General features: G+C 36.5%; 1 protein-coding gene across 2 annotated transcripts in view; it reads right to left on the bottom strand.

The window, feature by feature from the left end:
• CNTNAP2 (contactin associated protein 2) overlaps positions 1-24,143 on the bottom strand; it is a 1,159,974-nt gene that overhangs the window by 527,392 nt on the left and 608,439 nt on the right. For both annotated transcript variants that reach the window (XM_056337119.1, XM_056337120.1), the window contains one exon: positions 7,522-7,671. In XM_056337119.1, coding sequence (XP_056193094.1) covers positions 7,522-7,671 — 150 coding nt within the window. The remainder of the gene's footprint in view (positions 1-7,521; positions 7,672-24,143) is intronic.

Here is a 24,143-nt window from a genome sequence, read left to right on the forward strand (position 1 = left end):
TTATTTTCACACACCAGGAAAGCATATGTTTTTATTTTTCACAACACAATTCAAAACATTCACACTGACTTATTTGTGATTCCTAATGCCATCAATAAACTATGTTGTTCTGCATGTTCTAAAACCATGCCACCCTAATATACTACAGTCTAGTGATGAGTGCTGGTTAACATTCCTTCCAAGATTCAGTGCTGGTTTAAATACCTGCCCTTCCCCTCCTGTGAGCAGATTTTTCAGCTACTGGTACCAAAGACCTTGTAGTTTGACCTACTAAAGCATCAGCAAGAGGGACATATAGGATATAGGTATAATTGTCACTTCTGAGTGTATCTCAAATAGCTCTCTTCCAGGTCTTCACCAGACATTTCCTTCTCCAAAGTTTTTCTTTTAGAAGAAGAGTTAGTAATTTTTACAAGACCTTTTTCTTTCCCTTCAGGGTCAAGAGAAATACTATGTAGGGAATATCCTCTATTTTTAATTGAATATTCTGCAATATTCAGAGACATGATATAATTTTCTTCTGACAGACTTAGGCAACAATGTGTGTATTTAGAAAAAAAGAAACAAATCACATACACACAGAACTAGAACAGAGTTCCATTAGGTTGGTTTCCTCCTTCCCATGTCCATGCAGATTTACTCTCTACAACATGTTCTCACTCATTCTTTGTTCTTTCTTGCTTTAAAATGTCAATAAGACAAAAAATGTATTGAAAAAATTGTTGTTGTCTTATCTGCTGCACAGAAATTTGCTTTAGTGCTTGCAGGCAAATAAAATAAGAGATTCTGTTCCTTCAGTTTTTTGAGAAACTTCTAGATATATACTCTGTAGCTAACAAATTCAACTTAGCAAGAGATTTATGTTTTATAACAAGGAAAGCACCTCTCACGAGTTTCGTTAATTCATTCATTTTTCAGTGGGCAGACATTTCTCATCTCTAATAGGTGTTTGCTCAAAAGCTGGTTATTCCAGCAAGACACATGTCCCTACATATCCATTCCTAAACTCACATTATCATGCATCTGATCTTTTTATTTGCGTGCCCAAAGTATCAGCTTTCTGCCTGTACCTGTTTTTCTACAGGAGATGAATCTATCTCCAGCATTTCTGCTTGTACTGTTGTATACCATGTATCAGTGGACTAGCATATTGTAACATCATTAACAATACTACTGACATTACTGAAAATTAATCACAGAATGTTGCCAGTATTTTACCTGGTCTCATTTGTCTAACATTCAAATTATCTGAATGAAATAAACAAAACTTTAAACATTATGAAAAAAGCACAAAACTCTAAGAGTTAATGGACAAACTTGATCAGCCTCCCTCAGTTCTGTCAGTTGTATAACAGACGTGAATTCAGCTGTGTTTCATTCTTCATAGTGGAAGAGAGCTGATCAGATAATAAAGAATCTGAATCATGTATCAAATAGCAGAGAGGCTTAGGTGGGGTTTTTTTGGTTACTTATTACTTATTACAAAGTTATTACTTTGTAATTACTTATTACACTTCCTTGCTTTGTTCAGGTTTGTACACTTTGCACATCTGCAATATTCACTCATCTATTGACTTACAATCATTTTGGATTTAACAATCCAAAGCATGAGGGCTGTTAAAAAATACAAATCATTCCAATTCTTTTACTTCTATTTCTTGTGTTTATCATTATTTTGCAGAACTGACCGGGGAATATTCCTAAGATGAAAACTAGAAGATACACAAAAACACATTGTACTGTGAGTTATTTTGAATTTGCTTTGTGTTCTCCGCAAGGATTTATATTTTAGCTTACAGCAGAGCTATGATCATGAGGAGAAAGACTTAAAACCACCCTGAAAGCACCCTTTCCACAAGAAATGCAAATTTGACCATCCTGTCTCATGGTCATACACACAAAATAAAAAAGTGGCCACCAAAACTGAAGCCCTGACACATTAAAAATCTGATCAGCCTGCAGAAATGCAAATACAACCCAACACTGTTACTTATGGAGGTGTGAGAAGCTGCAGGCTCTAGAGAATGATGTCAGCAGGGACATTAGTTTCCTTTATTAGGTATCAGATAACCTGAGTTGCCATTGCCTAGGTCCCGTTTGTCACGTTATGACTCATAACCTCACTTGGGTTTGGCTGAACACATTTAAATCTGAGCTACAACCCCCCCCCATGCTCCCCTTCCTTCTGATAACACTAGCTATGCTGATTGTTGGAGTGCTTCTGAAATGCCAGTGACACTACCTAGGAAGTATGACTGTGACTATAACAGCTGTTAATGATGAATTCACACAATATAGCAATGGATAACTTGATAGAAAAAAATGTAGGCACACCAACCAAAGGCTTTGGTTATAGATGACAGTTTTTAAAAAGGGAAGATTCACACACAGAAGAGCCCAGCACATGTGAAACAGAGGAAGGTATTTCTATTCTTTGGCTTGATTTCCCTCCTCCCTCCACCACTTCTAATTCTATGGGATTTTAGACCAACATAACTTTCAGAAACAAATTAATTCTACTCCAGGAGCAAGGCTCCATACCCAGTGTGTTTTGCACAGCTGTACAGAAAGGGAGAACTTTCTATACGCCATAGAGTGGTGTCCCACAGGAAATTTACTGCATAGTCCATTCAATTCATCTTTGCTTGTCAGAAAAAGCAGCACACCTTGTGGTTGACAGACACTCACTGCATACCTTTGTTCTCAATGAAGATTTATCACTCATGCTAAAACCTCTCCTAACCTTAAGCCAGTGAAAAGGAGACAGAAAGTAGATACAATTAAAAATACAAACCCGAAACAACTAAAAATTACATCTCTAATCAAATATTTCCTCTGGGCACTAGGCAGCTATTAGGTGGTTTGGTGCAAGTTTAAGACGCCTCACAAAAGCCCTTTATCTCCAACAGTGCAAATGAGGTTAATGGACTCATTCTCGCTCTGTGATTCACTTTCTCTGTTCTGCTATTTTTGTTTTATGCTGATAATTGGAAAAAAAAAATGTGATTCTCTAGAGCTCAGTAGGGAAAGGAAGTTCACTTCTTTCCAAAAAACCAAATTCAAGACATTGAAAGAGAAGGAAAATAAAACCAGTGGGGAGAGAAGAATAGTTATACAGAAGGGTAATAGGCAATTAGCAGGCACACTCCCACATACACCAGCACACATTCACACAATCTGCAGAAATGCCTGATCTTAACACAGCTTCCTCTAACTCTTAAGCTTGAATAAAACATCCTTGCTGTATGTCCCTTGAGAGGTTCTTAGTAGTGCTGGGAGACAGCACAGGAGAGGTACAAAGGACAAAAAAACCCCAACAAACAAACAAACAAAAAAAACCCAAAACCAAGAAAGCTACTATAATAGTACTGAACATGATTTATTCTCTGACAAAGAAATCAAAAAAAGCCTCTTGTGAGTTACTTACCATTTTTAAAAGCTAGAAAAGTTAGTTCTATGGGCAGAAGTCACAAAAGATTCTGATTTCCACATCTCCTTTATTCAAATACTGCTGTACATGTGGTAAAACTCTCAGTTTGGTGGTCAGTGAAAATGCATTTTTATTTAATGGAATGAATAAACTAAGCAACCTGCTCCTGCAACCTGCTCTAGGTGAACCTGCTTTAGCAGAGGGTTGGACTGGATGGTCTCCAGAGGTCCCTTCCCACCTTGACCATTCTGTGATTCTCTGAATAACCAGAACACACTTAGGAACTAGTTTTGAGGGAAACTCATCAGTGTCCATCAGGTCTGGCTCCTCTAAAAGGCCAACTTTCTCAAAATGGTAGCTGGAAGCTGCTAATAGGCAGGGAGGTTGACTAACCAGGCTCAGTATAGTACTCAGTGTCCAAACAAGCTATTCTGTTGTTAATGTCTTCGGTGTCTGCAGTGTTCAGCTTGCCTTTACTGTTCATTTGCATGCACAGAGGGAGGGCACACTCTGGCTTACAGGCTTGCTCCTGCCTATGGCATAATTTCTAATGCCAGGAGCAAATGCACAATCATCCTACGTCTCTGCATTCCCCCTATTATTTATGTAGTTATACTGTACTGAGTCATAATCTAGTGCTAAATAAAATAATGTGTATAAAATCAAGGACTTTTTCAGAACCTATATTTGTTAAAGTCATCTTAATACTTCTGATTTGTCTGGAATGTTTCATTGTTACATTTGGCACAGTAATGTTCTCCTTGCCCACTCCATCTTTAATCCATTCCCAATTTTATAGATTACCTATTTTACTATATAACTAATATTATGGGATATTGCCAGTGCACAGTTATAACAACAATATATAAAAATGATAATTTTTTTCTAAAAAATAGACACAGTCTCAAAAATTCACATTCAAGTATGTGGTACTTCTCCTACAGTAAAAGATGTAGTAATTTTTACAGACAAGGTCTATCTTGTGTCTGCCTTACTTCAAGGCAGTACCCATTTTATTGTAAATACTTTTCTCTTTAAATGTATTTTTGAGCAAATATTGTACTGCAGTACTGCAATGCAACCTTTACATCTTTTCTTCAGCAAAGACACCACCATTGTCTATAGTATATAATTGCTATATTGACACCAGGAGAACAAAATACAAACACACACACACTTATTTTGAACTCATGGAAAAGGAAAGTTTGGAGAACAAAATATTTGCATACAAGTGGTTATCTCTTTCAAACAAAAAATAGGAAAATTTAAATCAGAAGAGTGTTCAGAGCCTTCTAGAAATGCTGTATAAGTTCTCCAACCACAATTTCATTGGACTGAGCTTTCTCAGAATTTTCTAAGGTCAAGAAATACAGCAGTGGGATGGGATTAATATCCTAACATTGCTATCTTTAAAATTCATCACCTCTGCATCTGTGATAGATGCTTGATTTTTAATAATACAAAAGTTTAGTAGTCAAAATACCTGTAACTATTATATTCAGATCTCTAGCAAAGCAACCTTCTGGATGCCTTTTCACATTGAAAATCTGTCATTACCAAAGGGTTAATAATTATTTCTGCTAGCTGCCTAGCAGTTTGTAAAAAAAAAAAAAAAAAAAAGATATTATCACTGAATTCAAGAGGTGGTTGTTCCTTTCCTAACAAATTATACCTATCTGCAGGGGAAAAAAAGTATTTGACACTTTCTTATCTCAACTTACTCCTAACGAAACTAACAAAACCATCTTCTTAGATGACAACTACCAAATGGTGCAAATGTTTGAAGTTCCCCGCTGCTCTCACCTCTACATCCTCTTATTGCAAACATTATTTATTAACATCGCAAACATTATTTATTAACATCCAGAACATCGAGTGTGTATAAAGAATAATAAGGAGGATCACATACATATATAGGGAATAGAACAAAAATACCTTTTCCTTACAGGATGGAGATTGTGAATATATAGATTAGGTTTCTAATACGCATCCAGAAGACTGACTGGCTTTAAGTTGCAAGTAATCACTAAGTAACAGGCACATATATATCAAAAGAAGTAATATACATATATATATACATATATATATATCAACATTCGTGTGGGAGCATACTAAAATAAATGTGTTCCACAGATCCAAGTGAGAAAAAAAGCCTCCTCAGATTCAGAGCTTGAGAGAATTAAAATGCAAAAGTACAATGCTGCAAATGCAGACTTCTTATTCTGAAATAAAACTGGACAAGAAGGTTTGGACACTGCTTTTGATATAAATTTAGAAGAGCTTCAGATTATAAGATAAATAAAAAACAAATCCCCCATATTCTGTGCAATGAGACTAGGTATTTGGGTGAACAGATGTGGGAATGACACTTCAGGGAATTCATGATTGACTTTCATATCCCACTGGAACAATATCTACATTCACACTTTTTTTTTATGGAAGGATGGTGGAACTGTAAAGTACAGGTCAACAATTATAAGACAAGCAGATTTCAGAATCAAGCTGAAATGAAAACAAATCAACCCATATTTTGACTGAGAAAGAGTATAAAAAATGCCTGAAGAAACTAGACAATCTATCCCTCACAACCGAAGAGTCAGAGGCAAAACACATTTCTGAAGAAATCAAAACACTCTCCAGGAATGTAATAATGGTCTGGTGATTTTACCTATTGAAATGAATAGAATTTAAGCACAGGATGTATTATGCATGGCACTTCTTTTCATTTTCTCCTATGTGTGTTGAATAACTTCATTTAATGAGAATGTCTCAGACTGTCCCAACAAATTGAAGGTACTATGTTTTGACAACTAATTTTCAAGCTTTAGCATGTGGCTAGGCTACAACTCCTCTGTGAGGCAATATACTAAAAAAAACTATTCAGGATATTAGCTGAGCTAAGGATATTGGAAAAGATGCGTGTTGCAGCAAAAGGAAGTTTGCCTCTTGTGACAGATTAACTTTAATTTGGTAATAATGAAATGAGAATAACCTTGAGAGGATTTTTTCTCTTTCAAATTAGGTTACTTCGTATGCCACAAACTTTTCTATCACTTGGGTAATGTTATGGCTATTTATAGTATCACATTTATATTTTATTTTGATTAGATATGCACCTTGTAAGTTTGCGAAAAAAAACCCACTCCATTTTTCAATGCTGATAAATTCTACTTTTAAAATTTGTGTTCTCTGCCTGAAGCTTTCATGTGCAATCTCACACATATGGGACACTTCAAAGGTACAACTTAACAACTCTTTTTTGATCTTAGCATTTGAGCTCACTGAGAATTCTGCTTGAACAAAGATTGGTGAATTGTTTTTAAAAACACATGGCTAGCGGTATGAAAAGTGATACTTATATTTGAGTTGAAACCCTTAATGACCTTCCCCCATAAGACAGCAGACAGCAGTGTATAAAAAATATTTGTGGTATGCTTAATAGGCTTCTTAAGATAGCAATTTAAACATGTATTTAAAAAATCCAAGAGTTTTGATGGCCTTTTTTGATTTTCATAAATGCTAACATAGAAAAGCAAGAGGGATAAACATTCAAGCTACAATTTGCAAGAACTCTTTTTAGTATATGGACTGTCAAGAGACAGAAATATTGAACAATCTAAGGCTTCAATTTATAAGAGCTTCTTAATTACCCATAATCGTGACAGCTCTTAAAGAAATCAGCAAAGGTTAAGACCTATCCTGAATAATGGTATTTTTTGTTTTCAGGATACCAAACATGAAAAGACAAATTTCTCTCTCTTCTGAGTGCCATTTAATTAAACTACTAATGGAAGATTCCCCTTTCAGAGAAAGGTCTCTGAAATTTCAGAGAAGACCTGAGAAATCACTCCAAGTCAGACTGACTCTTGTACAGAACTTCTCAGGACTTCTTTTGCAAGGATGACAAGGTGTAAAAAGAGTCTTAAAAGTGAAATTAAGTTTTGTATTCTACCTTTTGATGAGAAGCACCTAGCCACTGTAGCCGTATTAAGACCTATATGAATGAATTCAATTCTGAGCTTCTGAGCTCCATTATGTAGATTGAAAGACAACAGCACAGTAAGCAGATACTTGTTTTGGTACTTTCTTACCTCCAAAGAAATATTTCTCTCCAGTCTTAACCTGTAGAGGACTGTTTGTTCGAACAGCTGAAGCTTCATCGCCATCAATGGTGAGGACAGCAAAATTTTCCTTAGCTAGGAAACGGACTTCATGCCACTGCCCATCATTGAGACCAGAGCCTATGAGGAAAAAAAAATATTGGAACATTTTACTTAGTCCAATATTTATTAACTTTAAGTTTAACTCTCTCCCAGGCTCATTATGCAAGATTTAATGAAGGCTACTGCAAAAAATGAGATCATTTTAGTGTAATAATACGGCATTGTTATTAAAGAAATTATTAGAAAAAAATAATCTTATATTGTAAATACAAGCCTCGGAACTACCAAAGTGTCCATGCTGTCAGGTATAATTGTATGTAAATACAGATGTTATCACTCACCTTTCCCATCAAAAGGCCATAATCTACATTTTACTAATAAAGAGTATCCTTTAATTATTTCTATGATCAAGTTCAGAATGAAAGGATATTGATTAATCTGTTTAAACAGTGAGTAACAATCCCAAAGAGCCATTAACTCATGATTACTGCCTTTCAAAAGCTAGATAGTTTCCAAGAAAAGGGAAAAATAAAATAGGAGGGGGAAAGGCTCACATGGGAGGTGAGTTAACAGCTAATCCTATCACTGGGATGTGGGGCTAGTCACAGAACATGAAGACATTGACAGAAAAGCACCAGAAAATGTCTGGTTATAAATTATGCCATCTTAGGAGAGCATCATCTTCCCAACACTGACTACAGTGAAGCTCATGGAACTTTTCATTCATTCCCATGTTTTAGAAACCCCACAGAATTTATATACTTTTTATATTGTTTCCAGCAGCTGGCAGGAAGCCAGTTTGCCTGGCACGTTAAGCTGTCATTGAAGAACTACAAAAGAGTACTAGTTTGTTCTGGTCATTACCATGGCAGGATGGTTTTGATGGGTCAGCAAGTAAGTAGCAAACACTCTAGTAAAAGGAAATTCCAAGTTGTAGCACCTCTTACAAGTGATGTTTCCTCCACCTAGACAAAGGTACTAAGTCACCTTTGAAAAATATCATCTGCCAAAATAAGCCATAACAAAATGCAATAAACTGTTTCTAAAATTGAGTGGGATGCACTATATTAGCAGAAATAGAAAGGAAGATCAACTTTCAAAACATTCAAAAGAATGTTACCTTTTATGAACAAGGAATTATATTCATGGCAAAGAGATAAACATGTAATGCATATTTTTTTCCCAATCCTTCCACACATTCATTCAAGATACATGATCAACTACTGAAATAACATGGAGTTACCTTGGAGAATACCTTGGAATATTCAGTAGTGTGAATAACAGTGGCAGAAACCTCTCAAAAATGTTATCAGTAAGAAATGTTTCTACCAAAGCTTGTTCAATCTAGCGTAAGAATAGATGAAAGACCTTACCCACTACACATGAGAAATTTTCTGTTTGCAAGCTCTTTTTAAATTTTCATTACATTTGGCAAACAAAGAAAAAACAGAAAACCAAATAATTACAACGCAGATAAAATTATTTTCTACTGACAGTAAACTCAGAAAGGAAAGGAAGACACACCTTTCTACAGAGCTCCAAACCAAAATTGTTACTGCATGTGTAACTACAACCAAAGCTTGTCAGAACTTACATAAAATCCTAGTTTTCCAGCCTGAGGCAACCTAAGATTAAAAATATATTTCCATTTTTTTTATTGAAGTATTCAGTATTGACTTGAACTGAGTATGAATGACTAGCGACTTCTGGACAAAATAAAAACTAGGCTACTAAAGCAGGAGGGACAAAAATGCTGGCGTGAGCCGCTGGTGCCAGAGCGTGACTGGCACCTGCTGTGGGAAGGGGGCACTGAGGAACCACCACGGGGCTCTAGGCAAGAAGCAGGTGGTGGGAAGGTTGATCATCTTAACCAACCTTCTTCAACCAACTTTCACCAACCAACTAACCTTAACCAACCGTGACTAGAGAGATGGTGCCAGACCTCAAGGGGGTTCTGCCCCACATGCCTACCCACCGGCAGAAATGTCACTGGTTTCCCCTTGCTCCTGGATTGAATTTGCAGCGGGGTCTGATGGGGTTACGTGGTGAACGTCTCTCTCAAAGGTTTCACAGCACTAAAGTTCAAGACCGCTCCTCCTCGTGCTCTGACAGAATTTTTCGAGATCATTCGATAAATAGACAAAACCTTCTAGCCGCTTTAAATCAGAGTATGATTAGAAACACACAGATAAAACTTCCGGTGCAGGAGCTGAGACGCTAGCAGGGAGGTCTGCCGGCCTGGCGGCCCCTGTGAGAGAGGACGCGGGGGCTGCCGCGGCTCCGGCGGGCGCAGCGCGGCTGAGGCGGGGCCGGCGCTGAGGGGAGCGGGGGGGAGCGGGACGGGGGCTCCGCCGTCCCCGCCGCAGGGGTTCCCCCGCAGGGGTTCCCCCGCAGAGCCGCCGGCGGGGCAGGGGCACATCTCCTGGGGGGCTGCAGGGAGCCCCTGGTGGAGCAGGGGGACGGTGTGAGAGGGCAGGAACAGCAAAGAGGGGCGGCTGTGACCCCCCCCTTTGCCTCTGCCCTGCTCGGGTGTAGGAGTTGGAAGTGAGGAACTGAAGCTGAGCTTGGGGGAGGAAGGAGGAAAGGTGTTCTTTTCATTACTGTCTTTGTTTCTCATGACCTAAATCTATTTTAATTGGCAATATATTAATTCTCCCCAAGCTATTTTGCTTCCAGTAAGAATTGTTACGTGATCCCCATGTTTCCCTTGCTCCAGTCTTATTTTCTCCCCTTGTCTGGTGAGGAGGGGGAGTGAGAGCATGGCTGGGCCAGTGGCCGCTAGCTGGCCAAGGCAACCCCACCACAACAGCTGACGGAGCTAAAGACAGCTGATTACGCCACGAAATTGGAAGTTCACTTACTTTGCCACCCTCACCTGTTGAAGATACTCTTTCATAAAAGAACGAACTAAGAGTACTAATGAGAAAAGTCATTTAAATTGAATATTGCAGGAGGTGAAAAATACTTCAGTTATTTTAATCTGTATTTTTTGACTGCACACTTGAGTCTGCTCAGTACACACAAAACAGAGTAGTTGCAATAGACGTGTTGTTCCTGTACAACGTATTTTAAATAACACTAGAACAGGGACTGGAACCACGTATGCAGGCTAAAGAGACATTCTCATCCATCAAACTATGTAGCTATTACTGCTGCAAGCTTTACTCCCTAACCAGTCTTTATCAGAGTTCAGCTCTCTCTTTTAGGAAACACTAGATGTACAAAAAGAGAAAAATTAATTCAGCTAGCTTCTCCCTGACCAAGTAGCCTAAATAGTGGAAGAATTAAAAAAAAAAAAAGGGGGAGGGGGGGCGGGAGAAAGAAAAAGAAAAGCAATGTTTCCATTACAACCAATTTGTGGATTGGAGTCTCTCTAAACTTTTTATTGATACTATTTGTCCAACTCAACATGGATTTTTGCACACCTTGCAAAGAGCCAAAACATTCTTTCTTAAAGCACAGGAACAGGTGATGCTATCAGCTGAATTAACAAGTGAAAGTGGTGCACAATATGCTAGTCTAATGAGTACACAGTTACTTCTAGCTGTCATCTGTGATATGCTCTCCTAGTGTGCAGTGAAAGGAAAACACCCCAAGTTCACCATCACCACAATGAAAAGCTGAATATTGCAATGACTCAGGACAAGAAGCAGGTGGAGGGAAGGTTGATCAGCGAAGAAGGTGGATCTGCTGAGCAGACCAAATAGAAATCCGAGCATGAGAAGAGCTGCAGGTTACCAACAAAAAGTAATTCCATGCATTTGTTGCACAACATATAGCAAAATATACTAAGAAGGTGCGTTGCTGTTTGTAAGCTGCTTGCTAGAGGCATGATGGATTTGCCTGGTATTTTCCCTGTATTAAAAATAATTGTCCCTGTAAGTTGCCATGGTTCCTGTCAGTCCCTGAAAGACCCCACCGTTTCTGCTTTATGAACTCTTCACTGTATTGACTACAAAACTATCACAAGTTAACGCTCTCATCTTCTTAGCTACATGTATTAACCATACTTAAGGAGTTTTGCAGTACGGCAGTAACATTCCCAACTGCTCTGGCTCAGAGTTGCCACAAAAATTCAAGTGCAATTTTTACCTTTGCTTAGAAAACTTTTTACTGCTCCATTTCTACAGTGAGTTCACCTGTGAATGCTAATGAGGATTGCTCACTAACATTCAGCCTGCACTCACTATTGTCTTTACAGAATTGTGCTCCCCAGTGGTGTAACTAAAAGCACCTTTTATCTTTGCCACTGTTTTTATCTGCTTTTTATTTATATGTGTTTTAGAGGCGGTAGTGTCAACCCTTCTTTCTTAATGTGATAATGCTCTGTTGTGGGGACTTAAATTTTTTGGGGGGTACATGGTATATTCTCCCATAGGGGATAAGTTTGTACAGCTGCATGAGCTATTTTTGTTGTAATGTTTTACTGTGTGCCTCATATATATTGAGGAATAATTTCTGCTTGGACTTAAAAGAACTCAAGCTAACTGAGAACTTTCTGTAAGCCAAGATTCAAGAGTAGAATACAGCTCTTTCTATTAAAAGAATTTTCATCTGGAAAGTTTAGAATGAACAACACACAATGATGATTTCTCATTGCAGTATAATCTCTGCCATCTGAGCTGATACAGTAACAAAAAAAGAATGCAAATAAATTACGTAAGTTTCTGGTATACAAGTTGAGAAGAAAAGGAAACATACTGCTGCCACTACAAATTCCCTGCAGAGTTCTGGAAAAGCTGGTTTCATATGCAAATTAAATATGTTAATCAAATGCATTCTTCCTATCTAGGATTTCTATTTAAATGACATTATTTTAAAAGTAGGACTCTTGAGGTAGGCACTTTGATTGAACAAGAAGAAACAGATGTTTTGCTTATTACAGACATGGAAGAAAGACTAGATTAATGAATGCCAAAAAAGTACAAGAGTTTTATATATAATGGAGGACTTAGATAACATCTGGTTGAGTTATGCCTTGAAGAAGGCAGCTATAGTAGCAAAAATCTCACATTCTACAGTTAATTTTGTGCAAAAAAAAATCTTCCTGTAAAAGCTACTGGCCCATGCAGTGGCTATTAACAAGTGCCAGATTATACAGTCTGCTGATACACCTGGACAAAATTCTTTTTAATTCAACAACATAACAACGGCTACCTTAGAACAGAAATTTATCGTAATTTTGGTATACTGTAACCCAAAAGTCAGTTAAAGTAATAAAGAAAAAAACAGGGAAAGAAAAGTGTCATAAGCACTCCATGAAGCACTGATACAATGTCAGGCTATGTGGCTGCATACTAGTCTTCCGTTCCTATTGTTGTAGTTAATATTTTATATTGTAGTTTCTTGTATATTCTTATTAGGAGATGAAACCCTCAATATTCAGGATGGGGACACTCCAGAGCAGAAACAGGGAGCAGACAAGCCTCAGAGATGCTGGGAGCAAGGAGGCTTTCCTTGGTATTCAGCCATGACTGTCTGTATTCCCTGTAATCCAGGAATCCAGAACCTCAATCAAAGTCTCTCTGCTGATGGCATGACCCACCTTGTCTGCGGCTGCAGGCAGAGGATGAGGTTGGTTTGTCACTGCTTTCACTGCAGCCCCCCAGCACCATGTTTCTGCTAAGGGTGGGGGTGTAGTTGCTGTTCCTGCCTAATCCCTCACTAATTCAGTACAATTTTGCACCAGGGTTTCTGACTATAAAGGAAACGAGCCCAACAATATTTTGTTTGAAACATTCAGCTGTATTCACACCATTAATATTCAACCAGAATAATAATTAAAAAAATCACCAGGATGTAATTGAAATAGCCATGCTTTTCTGTGTTTAGCTAATTATATTTTTAAACTGGAAAAGCAAAATCGCAGCTTTTCCTATAGTAACATTTTAGGCAGTTTATGCAATGAGCCATCAAACTATATAATCTGTTTCAGGATTTATGATTCAGAAAAGTCCTTTTCACTTTTAGGTTTATTCATTTTTCACCTATCCATCTGAACAGTAAGCTTAGACATTTGCAAATGCAGTCCTTGAAGGAACTGTAATGATGGAAATCCCTGTTCTCCAACAACAACAAAAAAAACCAGTTATGACAAATTTAGCCCTCATGTTTAAGCCTGAGGTTCTATTTAAGGTAAGTAGTTGGAAACATGCCAACATTTTGCCCACTGTTGATATTTTAGACTGAGTTATCTGCAAGTTATTGCCAGAAGAAAAATATGACCATGTAGCTTTAAATACATCTTTAGCCTTATATATATAGGATGTATTTTAAAAAAAAAACAACAACAAACAATAAACTAGTAACACCACCCCCAACAAAGTAGGTAATTTTCCTATTTCCGTAGTTAATACCATTGTGCAGTAAACTGAAAATACAGCAAATACCTATAACTACAATGCTGCAGACACTTTAGAATAGTCAAACCTGTTCTTATAAAGGACTTGACTACTGGTGATTTCAATGGAATGGACCATAAACCAGGCAAATAATGGTCAAACTCATAATGATTTCTTTGTTCTGTCTTTTAAGGAAAACTAATAAAACCAGATGAAGGACTTTGCACTAGAATGACAGCAAAAATAATTCTAAGCTTAGACACTTGTAGAATCTCATGCAAGTGCTGAAACAATTTTAGCTTTTCAGGCATGGGCTTTTTCCTCTCCTCTCACTGCTATTCTCACATTCTTTATTCTCAAGGGAAAAAAAAAAGTTATTGTGCCTTAGACATGAAAATATATACACCTGGTAACTGGAATCTCTATATGTGTTTTGGCTTGTTAATGAATGAATACACATTTTTCCATTGCCCTCTTCCTCTGTTCCAGTCCATATCAAGTCAGAAAGTGTTGGCTCTCATAATATGGTCCGATGTCCTGAAATTGCTCAGGATTTTGTACATGCTCAATAATTATCATATCAATGAACAGCTCCAGGATTAATCTTTACTAAGAAATAAGACTGTGGCTGCACATCAATTACTTAGTATAACTGTTCCTAACTTCCTCAAAACTATTTCCCGATCAGCATCTTGCTTTATCTGGTTTTCAACTGACAAAACTGTAATTACCATACAGCATTGTGGCCTGTATCCAGATAACGTATCATCGTCTTTTAGACTTGAAAAGTTATCTACCTCTAAGAGTACATAGAAGACAATCAACTTACTTTACTTAAAACCACAAACATGCTAATGCAAAATTTGATCTACTTTTGTTCCAAATTATTCCAATAATCATTACCGAAACTGTTAATTTAACTACTCTTTATCCTACATACACATTTAATATAAGAAACCTCCATTTTTTTTCTAGAAAAGGGCTTATATTTCTATATTCTTTTTTTTTTCTTGTGAATTATAAAAAATAGTACATCTTAGAAACAGCAATATACTCGTAAAGCTGAGGCTTCATTTTATAGCTTTTATGGTCACCTGATTTATACCTTTCTGTACCGAATTATTATTTTTATATACTCAGCATTTTAATATTTTGATTTATGTGAGCTAACTAAAAACTTTTAATCTTAGGAAATGTAAAGGAATTTATGTTATGACCATTATTCAGTCACATTTATCTATATTAAAAATATTTCTTTAGCTTTTTTTGAGGGAGGCTTTTTTGAATTTGAAGCCCTTCTGAATCACTACAATTATTTATAATATTTACTGTATATTTATTATTTAGAAGGCTAAATTATGAAAATAATGCAACAGGTAACCTACTCAGTGTTATCCTTGGACTAATTAAGTTCAGATACCTACAAAAGCATGACAGAGGTAGTGCCTATTCTTTGCACATTTATGCTGGATAAATAATACATTAAAACAAAACAAAAGAAAACAAAACCACCAAAAAAGACCCCACCAAAACCAACTAGATATTCCAGACAGGGGAGGAAAGTGAATCTGTGAATCTGTAACTTTTCATTTTGTAACACTGAAGTATTCCGTGAAAAGGAGCATAGCGTAATTCTTATTTCCCTAGATTGCCCAACTTGAACACTTTCACTTTAGCTTAAACAGAATACTTAATTACAAACCAGAACCTGGTGCAGAGTCTTACGTTGGTAAGAAAAAGGAGGTACAAAAAGCAGAAAAAAAAATGTGACTAAAGGTAAATTGACTTTTTCTGACCAACAGCAAAAATAAAATCTAAGTTTGTTGAAGTGCCTGAGACAAGCTTCCTAGCTATGGCTCTGAATCAACGAGAACGTTTAAAAAATGCTTTAGTAGGAGATCACTCAAAGGTATAAAAGCTGTGCACATGTTGAAGTATTCTGCCAAATTGGGGCCTAAATATGCCTCAGACATTCAAAAACTTCTTTTGATGCACATTTTCTAGTAGTCATCAATGCATGATTAAGAGCTTGAAGCATATGATGGGGGAAGAGGTGATCGAGCTTTATCACCTTACCTGTGGTATACTAAAATAGCTTTATGTCGTTCATTTGGCAATACTTTTAAATCAGCACCTGTAACACCTTCATTATGCTCCTGTTTAGAAGATATACATAGCTCTAGGGACAAGTTTTTCTGAAAGGAAATTCACATAGCAGCCCTTTTCATGTCTTAATTCTATTATACAAAAATCCTTTTTATGATTTTATCTTCATTGTACATATGCCTCATGCAATAAATAGTAGAAACATTGCACTTCTAAACACAATTTAGCACTTTTTACAAGGATTTAGCTGAACCTCTGCCTCTGTCGCAGAGGCACAAACTGTAGAAAAAGCCAGCTAACCTCTCCTGACCAGACAAAAAAAAAAAAAAACCTAAATGTGGACACTGTCTAGCAAATACCAATGGCCAACTGATTAGTGTTTCTTCATGATCTATTTTTCATTAAACTCAAACTACATTAAATCATTTATTCTTTAAACTTGGAATACTTCACTGCCAGAACCAAACAGTGCTCCATCTAAGAACTGATTTCCTTTGAATGACTGTCCGTGCTGTGGTTGACACCCTGTTAGTGTGACACGCTGAGGCTGGACTGAACCTTGCTTTAGACCAGTTCTGCAGCCATTAACAAAACCAGTGGGCTCCACGCAGCAAAAGGCAGTTTTGGTGCATAAACCAAACACCTACAGAAGAGGAATTAGAGGTTTACATGTAAACTACATTTAGTTTTCAGTTTGTTGCTGGAGTGTGTGTATAAAGTCAATCTTGTAACTGTAACACATAGTGGACCTTCCTTTGTATTAGGATCCGTCTCAATGCCTGAGGTATTTCCTTCAGATAAAATCGAGTCCAAACTAACAAGCTCCAATCTCAAATGTGCAAATGACTTTACATGGACTTTCAGGTCTCAGCATGAACTGTTCTGCTCTGCAGATCCACTCCTATCGTGCTGCACTGATTGCCACCACAGACATAGCCAGGTCTACAAAGGTGAAAGCATTTGCTGAGGACATTGGGATTTGATTTGAATAAAAGCAGCCTGTTAGCCTTAAGGAAAACAGTGACAAAACACTGCCCCGCCATGGCACTTTGCGGGGTATTAGATCTACTGCAAGGGAAAAGTTTAAGTGGCATCTCCCTGTCCCCAGAATATATTTGCCCCAGCATTTGCATGTTATTTGCTGGCACAGATTAATTTTTCATTTGTGTTAATTAGGTGCATGTTTTTCAAAACCAGAAAACCAACAGGGAAAAAAAAAATTCTTCAGTGAACCAGAGTCAGATCTTAATATAATGATCACTTCAAATGATCCACTTAACTAAAAATACTTTTTTAATACATTATGTTTTCTCTGTTAAGGGCACAGTAGCCTATGCACATATATTAGAAAATATATTCTGTCTCAAAGGAAACCACAATAAAAATATTTAGACCTTAGGAAGTGGTTTTCTAAAAAAAACATAAAAACACAATTAATAGGCTGGCATTGCAGGACTGCCTTGCATTTTACTGAATATTGTCATTCACAGACTGGTCTTGGACAATGCAAGTTATACCTCAATGTTAAGAAAGCATGTACTAAGAACTCTGTCCTAGATTTATTTCATGTGTTCATTTAGAAGGAAGTATCTAATGAAAACAACCTTTCTGTATAAAAGAAGTTCTAAGATGTAAAGAAACTTGAAAATGTCTTCAGCCCCTCTGTTTCCCAACCAGTTCAATACAGCAGCATTTTCTCTTATCTGCACCTTTCCCTAGGGGTTTTCAAAGAGGAATGGGTAGTTTAAATAACTAAACCTTATACCTTTGAAAAGATATCAAACCATCTATTCTTCAAATATACATCATCTTATTTTTCCGCTCCTTACCACAGTGTTGTTAGATGAACCCTGAATTTCTGTAAAGGTTCCCCAGATGCCTAGAATATGAGGAATGACCCCAGCCCACACCTGACGAGAGAGGAAAGGCAATTCTTTCAAATACCGGCATGCATTCATGGATCATTCAGCTCAGCAGTGAGATCAGAGCTGAGCACTGCTACAGTGCTGAGTGCTGGAAGTGTTACCTTTGAAATCCAGGCTGAGTCCACCAGCTATAATGAAGGAGAGCCAGGAATAGAACAGCCCCGTCAATATGACTGGCAGGGGACTGGGAAAGCTGTCACGATGTCACAGTGATATGTACCTCACACGTGTGTCATACCTCTATCTGCTAGTTAGTAACAGAGGGATTAAGGGATCTGAAATTGTGATATTTTCAATCCAACTTTAAAATTATGTGCCTCAAAAAAAAAAATTAAAATATTAAAGATCCACACAAATATGTCTTTGTCCTTAAGCTAAAGTGGGTTCAGCTGAGGTTAATACTACTGGAGAGGTAATTGCAACAGTTATCTAAGTAAAACACCTCTGCTGAAGTCCCGAACCTAAGGGCATCCATACCAACTGAGAATTTAAGCCAGCATATGGAAAAATAGTAACTATTCAGGGAGCTGGCTTAGATGAGCTGCAGTATCTCTCACACCTACCAGTCTCTGGTAATCAAGATCATTGTAAATGGAAAGGCAGTAGCTTTTCCCAGTTACAACTGCTACTAGATTTCATTATAAAAGAATTTGCTCCCAACTCAATTTAGATATGCTGTATGCACGCATAATTAATGAATCTGTTCTGACATTGAGGGAATCAATGTGCATTAAATTAATACTTCTTAAGCTTGAAGTAAATTTAACTGAACTGTCCATTCTTTTGCTTTGTAACTTTGACCTTTGTTTAGTATTTTCCTCCCCTTGTGTATGAGTAGAAAAAACTGTATTTTTATAACCCTTTCTAAATTTTATTCACACTACAATCCCCTTAAAATCTCACTTAATGGAGAAGTGCATGACGGGAGTAAAACACTTTAAAACAACAAAGGCATAGCTAGGAAAATTATAAATACTGGATTCTCTATGTTGTATTTAAATTGCCTTGTTCTTGCCTATCTAGTGGTCATCACAACTCTGACTTAAGATATTATCCTTCAAGCACTGATTTCTAATGCTCACCTCAACATAATAGTTGTCAAAACTCAAAGCATCATACTAACATCAGCTCCTGTGCTACAAGGAAGTATACATAACATCTGTTTTGAAGAAGTCTTCCTATACATATGCATAAAGCATGGATACCTATGGCACTGAAGAGAATTTTCTGCTTTGGATTTAAAAATACACGTACAAAGATGTATTTTTCAGAAATATAAAAACTTTGAAAAATGATCTGAGAAAATGTTTATCAATACTAATTATCATATTTTACAGGTTTAAGTATGTGATGGGACCCTGAATTAGGACAGTAAATATGGACAGATACACCTTTTCTGTAAAGTGGGTGCACCAGAAGGACCTAGAGAAGGAAATAATCTCTCAACATCTGTGGTGTTGTACCAGGAAAAAAAAAAAAATAATCTATCCCATTGTGTTCTATGTGAAGCTAAATTAAAACAGGGGATCTTGTTCTACAAAAAGACTGAGATTCACTAGTGAGAAATACATGTACCACTATTATGTCATATAAATAGAGTATCTCTTTATAAGATCAAACCTTACTGCACATGGAATGTAATTAACAAAATATATTTTTAAAAAATATTGGTTCTTCATAAAGTAAAAATACAGAGCTTGATAAACAGCATCTAAGAAAACAAAAATACTCCTAGATGCTTACACCTGTAAAGGTAGGCTTTGTTTTATAATTAGGGCTCCATTGCACAACGTATATACTTAAAAGACAGCCAATAGCTTTACATGTGCAGTTACCCTTACAGTTAATGGAAGTTGCATGTGTGTATATATAAATTAGGGAAGAATGTGGATTGGGTTTACAAGGTCTCCAGAGGTAACTTACGCCTTGAAGGTAATGACTGAACCTTGACTTTACAAGAAACCAGAATCACCATCACTGAAGGCAATAATTGTGCCACAGCCCCTGTTAGAACAAATTTCTGCCTTGCAATGCAGCTCCATTCTTGGATCTCCATCTTCGTATGAGTAGAAGGACGAGCAGTTAAATTAGGTGTTGTAAATCTTAAATTTTTACAGAAGACACAGAAAGATTCAAACTAATCTACAGAATATTCAAACTAATATGTGACAGTTGTTCATAATAAGTTTGTTTTGTGTTCTATTTCCTTCAGGCAGTTTTATTAGGAGGAATAATGATAGAATCTAATAATTCAAGTTTATTAGAGCGAAGTACTAATATACATCCCTAAATTTTTTTAAGCTCTTTACTCAACACATGGTTGTAATAGCCACTTGATTATTGCTTTTTACTTCACAAATAGCTTTATACTTTATGCATTTTTTTCTTTGTTGTAGTAGGTAAGAAAAGAGATATATTGTATCAGAAAGAAAAATAAAGGAAGATGACAGAAATTTTGTGACGTCTAGCAAAGATTAGGAATTTTGCAGTTTAATCTAAATGCTTGTCAGTAATCATCATCCACTACTTAAGAGTAAAGTACCACTTCAGGAATTATCAATAACTGATATGTCTTTTCCGTTCTTTTTTTTGCTGTCCACTCACCTTTTAATAATGTCATTGTTTTTTAGATCAGAAGTGTGATCGCAATGGAAAACACAGAGGTTAGAAACATGGTAAGTATTTTTTTTCTTTTCTCTCCATTCCCCCCCCCCCCCCCCCCCCATGCAAATAGAGAATTTTTTAGGGTCAGAACATTTCATATCACTTCTCACTATAAAATTTATTTTTTATAGGAATTGTGCTGCTATAATAATTTTTCATTGCAGATTTTCTGTTGCATTTTATGCATTAGGTGGTCTGTCATATGCATAATTAGTAATTATAGGACCCACAGTCAATAAATCATGAAAACGTATTATCTTTGCATCACACTTTACTTAGGTTAACAACAGTCTGATGCATAGTAGAGGCTGTCACTAGCATTCAATGAAGATAAATCATAGAACTACACAGCTCATAAGCTAAATTGTAATAAATAATTCCGTTCACTATTGTTAAAGGCCTTGTGACACTGCAGTTAAACATGGCTGAGCACAACTTTTTGTTTATAACAGGAATATGTGCTGGTGCTGACAACTGTACCCATGCTGGTGGCCTAGAGACCAGTGAAGGACTGTTAACTATTTCTTTTTAAGTTGGAGCCCTTATGTAGAGTATACACACCTTATAAAAAATTTACTACAGCTATTTGCTTTGCTGTCATTCTTGAAATGCCAGCATGGGAAGAAATGCCTCTGTTTCAAAAATGATGTCACTTTTGATAAATAGCGTACTATAGTGTTGTCATTTGGTGTTCTATTGACAAATGAGGAAAAAAATCCAAAAACTTGAATTATTATCTAAAATGAGGCTACTTTTTAATGTAACTACCACAGGAAAGTTGCTACAAAAATTATTAAATAACAAGCCAAATAATTTGAACATGAAACGTCCTATTGAGCACTTACTGTGTTTAATACTTACCAAATTTCTCTAAAATATCCCTTTTACAATTGAAGAAGTTACATACATTCATCTTCTGAACTACTGAAAACCCAAACATCATTTTGTCGCTTAAATTGATACAGAAAATGTTACACACTCAAAACTCTGCCTATTTACATTTACATAAATTTGTCTGCTCGTTCCACTTGTACATCACTGACACAAAACAACTTCAACAACAAAATATGTTATAAAACAACAACAGCTTTGCAATTGTCCTAAAAATCCACAATAAATTTATAAATGCATACTAAGTAAATAAACATATTTACCATAGTAAATCTGTTGTTTCATGCATGTCTTGCCTTCCTATCACAGAGACCATCTGGAAATGGATTTTTAAACAAAATGTTGTTGAAAATTTGGTTGTGTAACCAATGTTGTTTTACTTTTAGTTTGATGAAAAATATAATAAAGCTACATCTGAGATTTTGAAGCATGATAAGTAGAAATCAAATTTCATTATGGATTGTTCCTTATCGCTTACTGGCAGGAATACCAGTAGAAGAAAAAACTTCAAATGACACTTTTACCAAAATAATTCATCTATACATTGCATGTTAAGTTGTTTAGTGCAAAATAATTTAACCAGCTGTTTATAAAAAACTTTCCATGCTACTTTGTTTAGGATTGGGTTAAACAATACAGAAATTAAAGGCAGCTTGATAAACCTTGTTCTGTATTTGCTAACTTCTTTTTAAACTTCTATGACCTGTCAAACTGGTAGTTAATTGTTGATTTACTACAGAAGGCTGGTAATTATTGTTACTCATTAACTACAGAAGGCTGGTAATTATTGTTACTCATTTACTAAGGACTTATGATTTTCTCGGCACTACAGAAGATCAGGACACACACAAAGTTCTTAGTTCTTGCTTTCATTCTTTTAAAACATGGCAACAGGAAAGCCATTTCAGCTTCACATAATAATTTTAGGCTTATAGTTTGAATCAAGCTCAGTCAGTCTTCATGCCATTCAGGTCTTTGTACTGTTACATTTGTTTTTACTTTACCATGCTGTAGGAATCTCCAGTTCATTCAAATAAAAAGCACTTCTAAGCAGAAGAAGGAACTTTCTCCAGGTTTCCATAGAAATGTCATACTTCGGGGGAAGTTACTTCTGCTGAATTTATGAGGTTAGTTATGATAAAGCTGTTCAGGTCTAACACTGAGAAAGCACAATAAAGCTTATGTTTTCGTGGAAAATTTGGAAGTTGACTCAGAGAAAAAGTGATAATAATTTAATAAGGGTAACAGTTTAAATTCTGATGCTCTTTTTTTTTTTTTTTGTTGTTTTTCAACAGCAGCCATATAGAATGAGCATATTCATTGTTGTCCTGCTGACAGCAAATTAAACATCCTGAGCCATTAAACTTCTAAGTCAAAAGAATCGGCAGTTCCTTAACGTGAATATGGGAGGTAATGTCCTGACAGGCAAATTGCAGATCTCAATTCAACTTCAAACCTTTCCTCCCTTGTGAGTTTTCAAATCCAAAATTAAGCAGTAGGCTTCTGAGTTAAAACCTGAGAGCCCATGTTAATAGCACGAGTGATGGTTTATTAATGTTACAACAGTTCTTGGCCCCCGTCAAACTGACTTTTCATAGGCCAAGTATCACACAGCAATGTTGGGAGAATCCTGGATTTTATTTCTAATATCTAGAATGTTTGGCATTTCCAAACATTGATAACAGTTGTGAACACAATGCACATACTGGATAACTGTGCGGGATGTATATGCATCTACAAGGAAAGGTAGGGGAATATAAAGTATATTAAAAACCCAAAGTTCTACAGGCCTAGCATTTGCAAGAAAGCACGTTAGTGTTTTCCGAAATGATCATATAAATCAGTTTGGGAATTATAAGGCAAAAAATAGAGGCAAAGTCAGTCATCTGAAAATCTTTGATCTGGATGGTCCTGAAATAACAAGACTACAGTTATTGATACTGAGTCAAAATAAGCACACCTTAAATAGTAAACCTCCCTGTTTTTCCACTTTAAATACAGCACCATTACACACAAGTATATCAAAGTAAGCAGGAATAAGATGTGGCAGTGAGGATGTAATCTGCAGAGTATATTTTTAACACAAGGCCTACATAAAGGTTTCCACCGGCTGGGGCCATAGGCAGAGACCCAAGATACAAAGCATATACAGCTCAAATAACTTGCTCTGAATCTTTTTTTCAGTGGTGGTTAACTCATCTTGTAAGTCTAAAGGCTATTCCAATGTTAACTGTCACCAGAAACATGTTGAAACCAAACCTCCAATGAGATACGTCCTTATCTATGAATTAAGTATGATGCACACCTACAGCAGCACTCCTTAAGAACTTCCCAGCTGGTTTATGCCCATGAGCTTGCTTTCATGCTGTTGGTATTTGTTTTATTTAATGGCTTTTCCTATCACAAATCCCGAGAAATTGTTCAAAGGGATTTAACAGACAATGGGGAAAACTTCATCAAGATAATTTGGGTTAAACTGAGGAATTCAGAGGACGCAACATTATGGGACTAAGCATATAGCATATTAAAATGAGTAAGCACAGTTAACGGGTTAAAATGATCATTTAGAAGCATACATATGATCCATGGAAAATTTCAGACAGTAAAGGCCTAAATCAATAGC

Source organism: Falco biarmicus, chromosome 4, assembly GCF_023638135.1.
Source record: "Falco biarmicus isolate bFalBia1 chromosome 4, bFalBia1.pri, whole genome shotgun sequence".
NCBI classification, from domain to species: Eukaryota; Metazoa; Chordata; class Aves; order Falconiformes; family Falconidae; genus Falco; species Falco biarmicus.